Source organism: Callithrix jacchus, chromosome 22 (assembly GCF_049354715.1).
Source record: "Callithrix jacchus isolate 240 chromosome 22, calJac240_pri, whole genome shotgun sequence".
In the NCBI taxonomy this organism is placed as follows: Eukaryota; Metazoa; Chordata; class Mammalia; order Primates; family Cebidae; genus Callithrix; species Callithrix jacchus.
Genome location: NC_133523.1, coordinates 13491220 through 13506207, shown reverse-complemented (window position 1 = coordinate 13506207; position 14988 = coordinate 13491220). Strand labels below are relative to the sequence as shown.

General features: G+C 42.0%; 1 protein-coding gene across 1 annotated transcript; it reads left to right on the top strand.

The window, feature by feature from the left end:
* The first annotated feature begins 1004 nt into the window (after nt 1–1004).
* On the top strand, nt 1005–4832 carry LOC100403294 (olfactory receptor 7A10). Its single transcript, XM_008987425.5, has 2 exons — nt 1005–1095; nt 3800–4832. Exon 2 carries the CDS (start codon nt 3813–3815, stop codon nt 4740–4742), a length of 930 nt encoding a protein of 309 aa, XP_008985673.2. The 5' UTR covers nt 1005–1095; nt 3800–3812; the 3' UTR covers nt 4743–4832.
* The last annotated feature ends 10156 nt before the right edge of the window (nt 4833–14988 follow it).

Below are 14988 nucleotides of genomic sequence, written 5' to 3'. Positions count from 1 at the left end.
GACATCATTCACATGAGGAATTGATCTCATAAAATTAGAGAATAGAATAGTGACCACGAGAACCTGGGACAGTTGTGGAAGGAGGGGTGGGGATACTAAATTGCAGTTAGAAGGAATAAACTCTTGAGATACAGAGTACAACATGAATACTTCATACTTAATGATAATATACTGTATCAGGGAAAAATACTAAGGGGTGTTAAGTGTCCTCAAAATGAATATGATGTGAGGTAAAGCATAAATTAATTATCTGAATTTAACATTCCATACTGTAGCTAGATCTCGAAACACTGTTAGACGTGATAAATACGTGCCAACTTACCCATCAATTTAAAAAAATGAATAAATACATTTTGCAAAATTAAAATAATTTTATAAGGTGCTAATCTCAAGGCAACTTGTATAAAGAGATACAAATATATCTCTTACAGCAACCAAATGTTTTATAAATGAATAATGATATGACAGCTCTTGACCTGTTGAAGTCAAAGGATGTAGCACCCACGGTTTTCTATCAGAAGAACATAGTTCACCCCTTGTTGAAGAGGGGAACAAGAAGTATCAAGGGCTGAGTTCACATCACAAGTCAGATTCTTGGAGACCCAAGAGACCTAGTCAAAACAAGTTCCTCAGTTTAGACTTTGGAAAAAACCTTCCTCTAGGGTTTGGTTAAGGTGTTAGGAGGTTAGGTCTCCAGAAGTCAAGCAAGTCCATGGAGAAGGAGTAATGAAGGCTGCATTAACCTCAGATTCAATATGGTGTCTTGGGAACAGAGCATGCAGAAAAAAATTTCTTTAAGTGCAGGGGAAAATCCCATAGGAAAATGATGTAATCAGGTGGAATAACAAGAGGAAATGTGCCTAATGAGCAGATTTACAAAGCTGTAAATTTCCCCTCTGCTGCTGTTCCTCAGAATATGCAATGTTGGGCTCAATGAGACATGGTTGTTTCCTTTGGAGTCCTTGATCTGGCTCAGCTACCGATGCTTTCCTGTCTCCTACTGTCTCAGGACAGAGCTTCAGTCTCCATCATCGACCACCTGGGGAGGTAGTCACACATCCACGTGGATGCCTTCCTCTCAGAAGACCCAACGAGGTGAGTCCAAGAGCCCAGTAGGTACCGTAGGAATGGATCAGGGAGAACGCAGTCCACGAACGTGGACCCAAAGTCATCTGAGAGCCAACCCAGCCAAGCCCAGAGAAGAGAAATTGCTTTGGTTGTTGGCTTGCTTGCTTGACAAAGTATTTGATTCATGTAATTGTTTATGATGCTAAAAAGAGAAGTGAACATTGAACTCAGCAAGGAGGGTGATTCCTGACAGTTAAGTAATGGTCACGGAGGCCCAATTTGATGAAGAAATGGGAGGAATAAAGCGGTTCCAGTAAAAGTAGATACATGCCCAAGGATTATGCAAATAAGTGGAGGGAGAAAAAAGTAGTAGCTGTGGAGGCAGAGATAGCTATGTATATAAATATTTATATTAAATACTATATATATATATATATTGTAGGATTTTCACGTTAAAACTGTGATCTTCACTGCAGATAGTTTTGTCCCCCGTGGAATTTTGAGCAATGACAGGTTTGGCTGTCACCCTGACAAGGGTGAGTAGAGAACAGGGAAGCTGATAAACGATAATACAATGCACAGGGCAGACCCACCACAGTAAATAATCTGGCCCCGAAGTTCATTAGCGCTGGATTGAGGAACTTGGAGTTCATGAATATCTGTGTTTTCAATATTCACATCTCCTTCTAGATTACCTCCCCAAGAGCTTGTAACACTTTACACTTCTGCCGGCAAAACAACAGAGTCCCCGTTTGCTACCTGTTGCAAAGTTCCAACCCCACTCAACATGGCAGCTGCCCTTCAGGCTTTTCCCAGGCTGATGGGTGTGATAGAGATTCTTGCATTAAACCGTTACTGGGTTTGAGTAAAGATTCCTATATATAATCACCATTTTCATTTGTTTATTATCATATATCCATTTCTCTAGTTATCACCATTTCAAATTATTTCTATAGATTATTGATTTTTCATTGACATTTGAGGAAATACTTTTCAGCACAAAAAGCTGTAAATTTTATTTACCTAAATATATGTCTATAATCTTCTGTTTCTTGCCTTAGCATGCTTTGCATACACATCATTTTCTATGTGGTTTTCTACATGTTCAGCTAACATGTATTATTTACTTTATAAGGTGTTTAAACCCACTAATTTTTTGTAAAATATGAGCTGGGGACAAACTTCGTTGTCTTCCAGGTAGGTAGCCATTTGCCAGCTTTTGTTCCACAATTCAGCATTTTCCAACTAAATTGCAATCTAACCTGTCATATGTTAAATGTCCCTATATACTAATACTTAATTTCTGATTCATTCAATACCAAATGAGTATCTGCCATATGCCAGAACATTCTAGTGACACTGTATGCAATATATTGTGTAGGTCTTTGCCAATTAAATAATTAGTCCCTTCTGATATTAAATTACTGTTATTTTATACCTTCTTTCAATTAATTTTCAATGTCTCCTTCAAATTCACTTAAGATAGTGTTTTTTAATTCACTATATTTTTCTGGCTTTATTCCACTGACAATTTTTATTTCAAAACTTCCTCTTGCTTTAATTTTTTTGTAACTCTTCTACACATATTTATGTACCTAAGTGAAAAAAACACAAAGATAAACAGAGCAGGTGAAGTTCCTGCTCATTTGAATTTTATTATATAATGGTGAAGAGAGTTCAATGTAACAGGCCAGGTGCAGTGGCTCACTCAGGAGGGTGAGGCGGAGGTTGCAATGAGCCAAGATTGTGCCACTGCACTCCAGCCTGGGTGACGGAGCAAGACTCCATCTCAGAAATAATAATAATAATAATAATGCTCCATCTACACTTTTTCTTAGCATCATTCTTCCTCATCATAGGATCTGTTGCCATTTCATATAATATATGGAATTTAAATTTTTGTCTTCATTCTTTCTCAGTTATTAGATTGTAGAGACTTTTGTTGTTTAACACCACATACTCATTTACTAGACCATGACTGAAACATATCAAAATTCACTTTATAGTCCTCAGATGCATGAAAGATTTTCTCATCAGTACTGTAGAGTACACGCCATCAGGGAAAGGCTGAGAGTGGAACAGAATTCCTAATTCAAGATGGCAAGGGGATGCCCTGGTCGGCACCAGATTCACACCCAAAATACGCACAATTAACTTCCTGTAGAATGGAGGTTACCAGAGGCTGGGGGTGCTGGGAGGGTGGGTTGGGGACGTGTTGATCAGAGGACACAAATTACAATTAGACAGGAAGACTGAATTCTTGTAGAATGGAGATTATCAGAGGATGGGAGGGTTGCTGGGCAGAGCTGGGGAGATGTTGGTCAAAGGATACAAAATTAAGCTAGACAGAGAAAGATTTTGTTCAAGAGACCTATTGTACGCCATGGTTCTAATGGTAATATAATCATGTACATAAAATCGTCAATGGTGATATAATATAATTAATAGTAACACATTGTATTTTTGAAAAATCCAAAGATGTTAAATGTTCTCATCACACACGATGACTATGTAAAATGATGACTGGCTAGATTTAGCCATTCACAGTATAAGCATACTTCAAAACATCATGGTGTACACAATAAAGACCCACCATTTTATCTGCTGACATAAAAAAAATCAACTTTAAAAAATAAAAGTCCATAGCTTCTTCACTGTAGGATATCCGCAACAGCATTTCTGGTAGGTTTGTAATGCATGTGAGTGTCATGTTCTTTTCTCTTTTTGGTAGAAACGTCAACCAGATGAAAGCAGGGAATGATACACAAATTTCAGAATTCCTTCTTCTGGGACTTTCACAGCAACCAGAAGTGCAGCCCTTCCTCTTCGGGCTGTTCCTGTCCATGTACCTGGTCACTGTGCTCGGGAACCTGCTCATCATCCTGGCCACAATCTCAGACTCCCACCTCCACACCCCCATGTACTTCTTCCTCTCCAACCTGTCCTTTGTAGACATCTGTTTTGTGTCTACCACTGTCCCGAAGATGCTGGTAAATATCCAGACACACAGCAAAGTCATCACCTTTGCAGGCTGCATCACCCAGATAGGCCATTGCCTACTCTTTGCAGTATTGGACGTCTTCATGCTGACTGTGATGGCCTATGACCGGTATGTGGCCATCTGTCACCCACTGCACTACACAGTCACCATTAACCCCAGACTGTGTGGACTGCTGGTTCTGGCATCCTGGATCCTGAGTGCCCTGAATTCCTCATTACAAACCTTAATAGTGCTGCGGCTTTCCTTCTGCACAGACTTGGAAATCCCCCACTTTTTCTGCGAACTTAATCAGGTCATCCACCTTGCCTGTTCTGACACTTTTCTTAATGATGTGGTGATGTATTTGGCCGCTGTGCTGCTGGGGGGTGGTCCCCTTGCAGGGATTCTTTACTCTTACTCTAAGATAGTTTCCTCCATACGTGCAATCTCATCAGCTCAGGGGAAGTACAAGGCATTTTCCACCTGTGTATCTCACATCTTAATTGTCTCCTTATTTTATGGTACACTCCTAGGTGTGTACCTTAGTTCTGCTGCAACTGGCAACTCACATTCAAGAGCTGCAGCCTCAGTGATGTACACTGTGGTCACCCCCATGCTGAATCCCTTCATCTACAGCCTGAGGAATAAAGACATAAAGGGGGCTCTGACACAATTCTTCAGAGGGAAACAATAAAAGAGCTGTTTTTCAAGAAGGGCCTGTCATTCCAGAGCTCTAAGCCCCGGACCCAGAAATTGTGATTTTGTAGTCAGATGGTGGAAGTAGGAATTGCTCCTCCTATTAATTTCTTGGACTTTCAAATTCTATGATCTTAACTGCTTTGTAGAATGTATGCATTTCCTTAAAGAAGCTTTCAGCTCTCAAGATAGCCAACCGCTTTCTCCTTTGTCATTTCCCAACTTCCCCAGAGTTATAACCAGACTAAGGTCAGAAACAAGGTGGATATTCTTGTTGGTCTCATACGCTGGTGAGTTGCGTTACTGCAAAGAACCAAGAATGGCAACTATAAAAATGATTAATATAACTTAATTGTGGATGAATAGCTGAGACCACAGTTTTGTACGTTTTTTTCTCCATCACTGCCTCAACTGCTCCTCCTCATAATGTAAAACTTTAATATACTCATATGTTTATAGCCAGTGTTGGCATTTTATCCTCTTCACTAAGATGCTGTTCTCTAGTCATCTCCACATCCACGATGCCCACCATCTCTCTTGTTTAAAACAAAGATGACAAAAATTGCTTATGAAATCCATGTTCTAAGTGTGGTCTAAACAGACAAATTAGCATACATCAATTGACTTCATCTGGACTTAGACTCAGAGATTATCTTAACTATGACAGAGTAAAATGTTTAGTCATGCATGGAATTACTCTGGAACATTTGGAGCGAGGAATACTGGTGTCCATGTATAATGAAGTTTTTTCATTTGAGTGAACAATTTGATGTCATTGTCTATGTAATTTTATTGTATCATCTGCATTCTACCTAAAAGCTTCCTGTGCTACCTGCAAATACAACTCTTTCCATTGTACTAATAAATATCTTTCCCTTTAAACAATTTCCCATAAGCATTAAACTGCAGATAAGTGAACAATATGTGTGTTTAATTTATCAGCCATTGCTTTATTTCTTTTATACTATAAACTCTCTACAACCCTCCTGATCAAAGGAAGACTCACGCAAGAGCTTGAATTTCTGCCCAGTATTGCTCCTGGAAATAGAGATTTGTGTGACTCAAGGTCAGAACTCATTTCTCCAGAAACATACATGTCTTTTTGAACAGATATTTTTCAAAAGAAAACATACATGCAGCCAACATCATATGAAAAAAAAATTAACATCACTGACTAGAGAAATGCAAATCAAACCCACAATGAGATACCATCTCACACCAGTCAGAATAGCCATAATTAAAAAGTCAAAAAATAACAGATTCTGGCAAGGTTGTGGAGAAAATGAGCACTTTTACACTGCTGTTGGGAGTGTAAATTAGTTCAGTCATTGTGGAAGACAGTGTGGTGATTCCTCAAAGACCTAGACAGAAATACCATTCAGCCCAGCAATCCCATTACTAGGTATATACCCAGAGGAATATAAACCTTTCTATTATAAAGACACAAGCATGGGTATGTTTATTGCAGCACTATTCACATTTGAAAAGACACGGAATCAATCTAAATGCCAATCAATGATAGACTGGATTTTTTTAATGTGGTACATATGCACCATGAAATACTATGCATCCATAAGAAAAAATTAAATCACGTCCTTGGCAGCCAACATGGATGGAGGCCATTATCCTTAGCAAACTAACACAGAAGCAGAATAGCAAATACCACATGTTCTCACTCCTGTATGGGAGCTAAATGATGAGAACACATGTACACACAGAGGGGAACAACACATGCTGGGGACTATCAGAGGGTGGAGGCTAAGAGGTAGGAGAGACTCACCCTCATTAGGAAAAACAACTAATGGGTAATAGGCTTCATTCTTGGGTGATGAAATAATCTGTACAACAAACCCCCATGACAAAAGTTTACCTATCTAGCAAACCTGCACATGTACCCCTGAACTTAAAATAAAAGTTAAATTTAAATTAAATATATCTCCTTTCAGCCTCTTCTGTTTACCTAGAAAAAAAAGGAGACAATAGTCTCATCCAGTTTTCTGGCATAAACATGAATATCCAGGTAATCATGAATGCTGCCTTGAAATATCAGAACTCGTGTTAAAAAATAGCAGGCATCAGAATATTCTGAATGTCTTTAGATCTATTTGCACTGTTTATTGCACCAGTAAGCTAATGCTGCATAACAAGCAATCCCACTGGTAAGTGACTTAATTGTCATGCTTTTTGATCACATAGGAATCTATGTAGGGAAGGTTTTTACATTGGAATTAGGACATATGAAACTTAGAGAGGACAAAATAGTCACTCCATACAACTATCCAAATCTAGTAGGTTTTTGAATTTTGAACAGAAAAGACAATTTGGCAGAGGAAGATGAAGAAAAGTGATAGAATCTCAGAATGCCTCTCACAACATCCCCAGAGACACTGGATATCTCCTGACTGCGCACATTGTTTCAGACAAGGCACATCATATGTCCAAGCTCAACATCAACCACTGTAAGGATAAACACACTTTCCAACTGAGCTATTAACAAAACCCAGAGCCAAAGGTGTGGAAGTACAATTCTCCTAAAGACAACTGGGGAGTTAACCAATATGTGAAAATTAAATGTATCTATACTGGCATGCAAAACAGATATGCAGGCATTCATACTTATGTTGACATTAGTTCTTAATGCATAATGTGCTGTAAGCTTCAACAAGGAGAAGAGTTCTAGAAAGAGCTATAGGAGCCAGGTGCTCACGCCTATAATCCCAGCACTTTGGGAGGCCAAGGCAGGTGGATCATGAGGTCAAGAGATCAAGACCATCCTGGTCAACAAGGTGAAACCCCGTCTCTACTAAAAATAGAAAAATTAGCTGGACATGGTGGTGCTCGCCTGTAGTCCCAGCTACTCGGGAGGCTGAGGCAGGAGAATTGCTTGAACCCAGAAGGCGGAGGTTGAGGTGAGCTGAGATTGTGCCATTGCACTCCAGTCTGGGTAACAAGAGCGAAACTCCGTCTCAAAAAAAAAAAAAAAAAAAAGCTATAGGAGGTCCTATAAGAGTTTCCTACAAGAGTGAAGAAGTAATTTGATGCACCAGGAGACATAGAATAGCTGTCCTCCACTAAGCATCTGCTTTGTGCAAGGTAATCTCCAACGAGCTTCAAAATACTACTTCTCACAGAAACTCCATAAACAAGATGGAAGTTTTTTTAAAAGGTTTCATTTCCTGTCATGAGAAAAGCACACAAGAAGCACATGCAATCTTTGTTTATGCAAAAGCTGACCTGCCAAGTTCAACATTTGACCACCTGAAGTCATCCATGAGGTGTGCGGTAGGATTCCTGCTGGAGAAGACCTCAAAGTACTTAAATCCGACTCTAACACTACACCACAAACTTGATCCTCAAAGAGTGAACCACCCAACAGGTTAGGGAGCATCAACATTAAGAGAAAAAAAATGTTACACATGTAGAATGTCTGGACCTATCCTAGAGGCCCCATATCAGCATCTACATTTGAACAAGATCCCTAATTGAAGCACACACCCATTGAGGTTGGACACAGTGTGAACAGAATGGCCTCTCAATCTCCCCGTGTTAACATTTTGTTGCATAATTTTTTGCTGTGGGCTATCCTGTGCATTGTAGGCTGTTGAGCAGCATCCCCAGATTATTTTTCATAATCACGTGAAAAAATATTATTTTATAGATCAAATTAGGAATATTCAAGAGTGTTTAATCTCATTTCCTTTCTGCTGAGGCTGAGTATACAGTGCTTGTTGGTTTGTTAGCCGTTTACTTTATGGCAAATTTTGCAAGTTCTTGGCTTTTATGTCAAGAGTCTGACTTTTATTCTTTCTTTACATTGTTTCAGATAAAGAATGAGAGATTTTTCACCAACTTTGCAGAATAATAGTCCATTGTTTGTGTACGTATAGATTATATCTGTGGGAATATGTGAAAGTTTACAAATTTCCTGTGGTCAAATCTCCCAGCTTGTCATACTGTGTACCCATCTTCTCCAAATTTTCTTGATGTAGAAAATTCTGCTGTATCTTTAGTAAAAATAAATCGCCTTTCATATGTATTGCCATCTTAGTTCACATTTTATTTTTGCTTTCTGTGATGTTTTTTAATTGAAATATTTAATTTTATTTTGATGGACCAATAGCAACTGTAAATTTACACACACACACATCACTGAGTCTTGCTCTGTCGCCCAGGCTACAGTGCAGTGGCATGATATTGGTTCACTGCAACCTCTGCCTCCTGAGTAGCTGGGATTACAGGCGCATGCCAACATGCCCAGCTAATTTATTATTGTTATTTTTAATAGAGATAGGGTTTCACCATATTGGTCAGGCTGGTCTGGAACTCCTGACCTCAGGTGATCCGTCTGCCTCAGGCTCCCAAAGGGCTGGAATTACAGGCATGAGCCACCATGCCCAGCTATTCTTTCCTAACAAAAAGCAGCCTGAGAAATCAAGCTGGAAGCCTAGATAAGCAGGCTGGAAGCTTGCATTGGTAAATGCCAACAGCTGTGCCAATACCAAAGGGATACCTGGGCCTGGCATGGTGACTCATGCCCATAATCCCAACACTTTGGGAAGCTGACACTGGCGAATCATGAGGTCAGGAGATCGATACCATCCTGGGCAACATGGTGAAACGCTGTCTCTACTAAAAATACAAAAATTAGCTAGGCATGTGCCTGTTAATCCCAGCTACTCAGGAAGCTGAGGCAGGAGAATCCCTTGAACCAGGGAGGTGGAGATTGCAGTGAGCCAAGATACTGCCACTGCATTCCAGCCTAGGTGACAGACCAAGACTCCATCTCAAAAAAAAAAAAAAAAAAAAAAAAAGAAGCAGAAGCAGGAAGAAGAAGAAGAGGAGGAGGAGGAGGAGGAGGAGGAGGAGGAGGAGAAAAAGAAGAAGGAATACCTGGAAGTCAGGTGTATCCAATATGGCGGGGTTTTTTTCTCTCTCTCTCTTTTTTTTTTTTTTTTTTTTTTTTTTTTTTGTCGCCACATGTGCAGGTGGCGGACACCAGCCAGGGAAAAACCCCATTTGCATAATAAAAATGAGGGTTGCATGGCCAGCCTCTTCACAGGCTAGTAAATGTCCCACCTGGTCCAATCAATCCACTGTGCATGCCCTGTGTAAATCAGACACCGCCTCCTCAACCTCGTCTATAAAAACAACCGCATCGTCCTCAAACCCGGAAACCTACTCAGGTCCCCCGAGGAAAATCTCTCTTCTTGCTTTTGCCTATTAAACTTTCTGCTCTTAAACCCACTGCTCCTGTGTCTGGCTCTTTTATTTCCTTAGCGCGAGACAACCAACCTCGGATATTTCCCCAAACTACGCCGCTTCAACACTCGGCTCATTTCCTGTCCCGAGAAATTTTCTGCCTTGACTATGAGCGTATTGAACGGGAAACTGGGACAGAGTCACCAACTGCTACCCACCGAATATCTGTTCTGTGCCAGTACTTTCCAATGAGCTTTCAGAGTTCCCACAAATCACTCAAGAACCTCCCTCGGAAGGGTCCTGAGTTCAAGGGGGCATCTGAGGACTAGGCCGAGCGCCCAGAGCGCCGCTCCCGCCGCGGCCACCCGCCCAACTCCGCCAGCGCTCGGGAAGCACGCAACTCCCGCGACCACCTCCCCCGTGCCCCGCGGACCCCGCGCTCCCCTCCCCGGGCCTCTGCGGCCCGCCACCCCGCTATCCGTCCTCCAGAAGATACCCCCAGCTACAGCAGGCGGCAGCTGCCCTTTCCCTCTTCCCCGGACCCGGAGCGGGCAGAGCAGAGAAACAAACCGGAACTCACTGACCTTTCTCCGCTACGAGCTCGGGCGCTTCTCCACAGAGGCGGCGGCGCGACGGCATCGCTGGGTGGTCCCGGCGCGACGGCATCGCTGGGTGGTCCCGGCGCGCCCGCCCCGCTCAGCCAGACGCGCGCCCAGGGCCGGCTACCCGGAGGGCGCGAACAGGGCCGAGGGGGCGCCTGCAGCCCCAGCTCCGCCCCGCCTGGCCCTTCGTGCGGCGCCCCCACCTGCACAGCAGCCCTCAGCTGGGTCGGAAGCCGCTGACAGTCGCTGACTCCAGCACCGAAGTGGGTGGGGGGATAGGCTGGGCTCCGCTCCCCACGGCCCCGCCTCCCCGGCGGCACCACCCCTTTCTCCCCAGCCCCAGCCCCAGCCCTGAGGGCCGGGACTGCCTCCCACCTGTCCGTCCTGCACCGCCCACCTCCTGGGGGTGAGGGGCTGCCCAACCTCCCTCGCGGGCTCCCTCGGCTTTGCTCCCGGGGCCCACCCTTGGCCAGAACCTCTACTCCGTCTCTCCACTGTGCAAAAGCAGCACCTGAGCTGGCGGCAGGTGTGCAAGGAGGCCAAAGCCTCCAAGAGGAGGCGAGGGGCCGAGGTGGGGGAGGGTGGAGGAGGCCACAGGGGGCGGGTGGAGGAGTCCCCAGTTTGTGCCTGGGACCTGGACAGCCAGAGCTGGGAGCTGAGCTTCTCAAGTTTCCAGAAGCTGCCCTGCATCCAGGTCACCACAGTTCCTGGTTGCTTAAGATCCTCACATCAGCAGGTGGATCCAAGATGGTGGAATAGGAACAGCTCTGGATTGCAGTTCCCAGAGAAAACGCAGAGGCTGCTGCAGGTGATCCCCAGGCAAGTAGGGTCTGGAGTGGACCTCCAGCAGTCCTACAGCAGAGGGTCCTGAGTGTTAAGAGAGAAAACTAAGAAAGAAATAACTTCATCATTAACAAAAAGGACATCCACCCAGAGACCCCATCTGAAAGTTGCCAACTACAAACACCACAGGTAGATAAATCCACAAAGATGGGAAGAAACCAGCGCGAAAAATGAAAACACTCAAAACCAGAATGCCTCTCCTCCTCCAAGGGATCACAACTCCTCACCAGTAAGGGAACAAGGCTGGATGGAGAATGAGTCTGATGAATGAACAGAAACAGGCTTCAGAAGGTGGGTAATAAACTTTTCTGAGCTAAAAGAACATATTCTAACCCAATGCAAACAAACAAACAACTTTGAAAAAAGGTTTGATGAAATGCTAACAGAATAAACAGCTTAGAGAGGACTAAAAATGAATTGATGGAGCTGAAAAACACAACAGGAGAACTTCACGAAGCATACACAAGTTTCAAGAGCAAAATCGACCAAGCAGAAGAAAGGATATCAAAGATTGAAGATCAACTCAATGAAATAAAATGAGAAGGCAAGATTAGAGAAAAAAGAGTAAAATGAAATGAACAAAGCCTCCAAGAAATATGGGATTATATGAGAAGACCTAATCTACATTTGATAGATGTACCTGAATGTGACAGAGATAATGAATCCAAGCTGGAAAATACTCCTTAGGATATTATTCAGGAGAACTTCCCCAAACTAGCAAGGCAGGCCATTATTCAAATCCAGGAAATAGAGAACACCACAAAGATATTCCTCAAGAAGAGCAACCCCAAGGCACATAATTGTCAGATTCACCAGGGTTGAAATGAAGGAAAAAATGCTAAGGGCAGCCAGAGAGAAAGGTCAGGTTACCCACAAAGGGAAGCCCATCAGACTCAACAGCAGATCTCTCAGCAGAAACACTACAAGCTAGAAGAGAGTAGGGGTCAATATTCAACATCCTTAAAGAAAAGAAGTTTCAACCTAGAATTTCATATCCAGCCAAACTAAGCTTCATAAGTGAAGGAGAAATAAAATCCTGTACAAACAAGCAATTTTTTGGAGATTTTATCACCACCAGGCCTGCTTTACAAAAGCTCCTGAAAGAAGCACTAAACGTGGAAAGGAACAACCAGTACCAGCCATTCCAAAAACATACCAAATGGTAAAGACCATTGGTACAATGAAGAAACTGTGTCAACTAATGGGCAAAACAGACAGATAGCATCAAAATGGCAAGATCAAATTCACACATAACAATATTAACCTTAAATGTTAATGAGCTAAATGCCCCAATCAAAAGGCACAGACTGTCAAATTGGATAAAAAGTCAAAACCCATCGGTGTGCTGTATCCAGGAAACCTATCTCACATGCAAGGATACACATAGGCTCAAAATAAAGGGATGGAGGAAGATTTACCAAGCAAATGAAGAACACAAAAAAAAAGCAGGAGTTACAATCCTAGTCTGTGATAAAATAGGCTTTAAACTAACAAAGATCAAAAGAGACAAAGAAGGGCATTACATAATGGTAAAAGGAGCAATGCAACAAGAAGAGCTAATGATCCTAAATATATATGCACCCAATACAGGAGCACCCAGATACATAAAGCAAGTTCTTAATGACCTACAAAGAGACTTAGACTCCCACACAATAATAGTGGGAGACTTTAACACTCCACTGTCAATATTAGATCAACGAGACAGAAAATTAACAAAGATATCCAGGACTTGAACTCAGACCTGGACCAAGCAAACCTAATAGACATTTACAGAACTCTCCACCCCAAATCCACAGAATATACATTCTTCTCAGCACCACATCACACCTACTCTAAAATTGACCACATAATTAGAAGTAAATCACTTCTCAGCAAATGCAAAAGAACGGAAATCATAACACAGTCTCTCAGACCACAGTGCAATCAAATTAAAACTCAGAATTCAGAAACTAGCTCAGAACCACACAACTTCATGGAAACTGAACAACTGGCTCTTGAATGTTGACTAGATAAACAATGAAATGAAGGCAGAAATCAGGATGTTCTGGGTGTGGTGGCTCATGCCTGTAATCCCAGCACTTTGGGAGGCCAAAGCAAGTGGATCACGAGGTCAAGAGATCGAGATCATCCTGGTCAACATGGTGAAACCCTGTCTCTACTAAAAATGCAAAAAATTAGCTGGGCATGGTGGCACATGCCTGTAATCCCAGCTACTCAGGAGGCTGAGGCAGGAGAATTGCCTGAACCCAGGAGACGGAGGTTGTGGTGAGCCAAAATCACGCCATTGCACTCCAGCCTGGGTAACAAGAGCAAAACGCCGTCTCAAAAAAAAAAGGAAAAAAAGAAAGAAGGATGTTCTTCAAAACCAACGAGAATGAAGACACAACGTACCAAAATCTCTGGGACACATTTAAAGCAGTGTCTAGAGGGAAACGTATAACAATAAATGCCCAAATGAGAAGCAAGAAAAGATCTAAAATTGATACCCTATCATCAAAATTGAAAGATTAGAGGAGCAAGTTCAAAAAAACTCAAAACCTAGCAGAAGACAAGAAATAACTAAGATCAGAGCAGAACTGAAAGAGATAGAAACACACACACACACACACACACACACACACACACACCTTCAAAAAAATCAATAAATCCAGAAGCTGGTTTTTTGAAAAGATCAACAAAACAGACCACTATCCAGATTAATAAAAAAAAACAAGACAGAATAATCAAATAGATGCAATAAAAAAAAGATAAAGGGGATATCACCACAGATTCCACAGAAATACAAACCACCATCAGAGCTTACTAGAAACAACTCTATGCACATAAACTAGTAAATATGGAAGAAATGGATAAATTCCTGGACACTTGCATCCTCCCAAGACTAAACTAGGAAGAAGTCAAAACCCTGAATAGACCTGTAACAAGGGCTAAAGTTGAGGCAGCAATTAACAGCCTAGCAACCAAAAAAGCCCAGATCCAGATGAGTTCACAGCCGAATTCTTCCAGACATACAAAGAGGACCTGGTAGTTTCTGAATAGTTTGGAATAGTTTGGAATAGTTCTGAAACTATTCCAAACAATCCAAAAAGAGGGAATCCTTCCCAAATCATTTGATGAGACCAACATCATCCTGATACCAAAACCCAGCAGAGACTCAACAAGAAAAGAAAACTTCAGGCCAATATCCATGATGAATATAGATGCAAAAATCTTCAATAAAATACTGGCAAACCCATTGCAACAGCACATCAAAAAGCTTATCCATCACGATCAAGTAGGCTTCATCCCAGGGATGCAAGGCTGGTTCAACATATACAAGTCTATAAATGCAATTCACCACATAAACAGAACCAAAAACAAAAACCACATGATTATCTCAATAGATGCAGAGAAGGCCTTTGACAAAATTCAACAGCCCTTTAAGCTAAAAACTCTCAATAAAGTAGATATTGACAGAACGTATCTCAAAATAATAAAAGCTATTTACAACAAACCAACAGCCAATATCATATTGAATGGGCAAAAACTGGAAGCATTCCCTTTGAAATCTGGCACTAGACAAGGATGCCCTCTCTCACCACTTCTATTCAATATATTATT

What these genes read in the sequence shown, in the direction of transcription:
- LOC100403294 (XM_008987425.5), top strand. Translation starts at nt 3,813, where the DNA reads ATGAAAGCAGGGAATGATACACAAATTTCAGAATTCCTTCTTCTGGGA.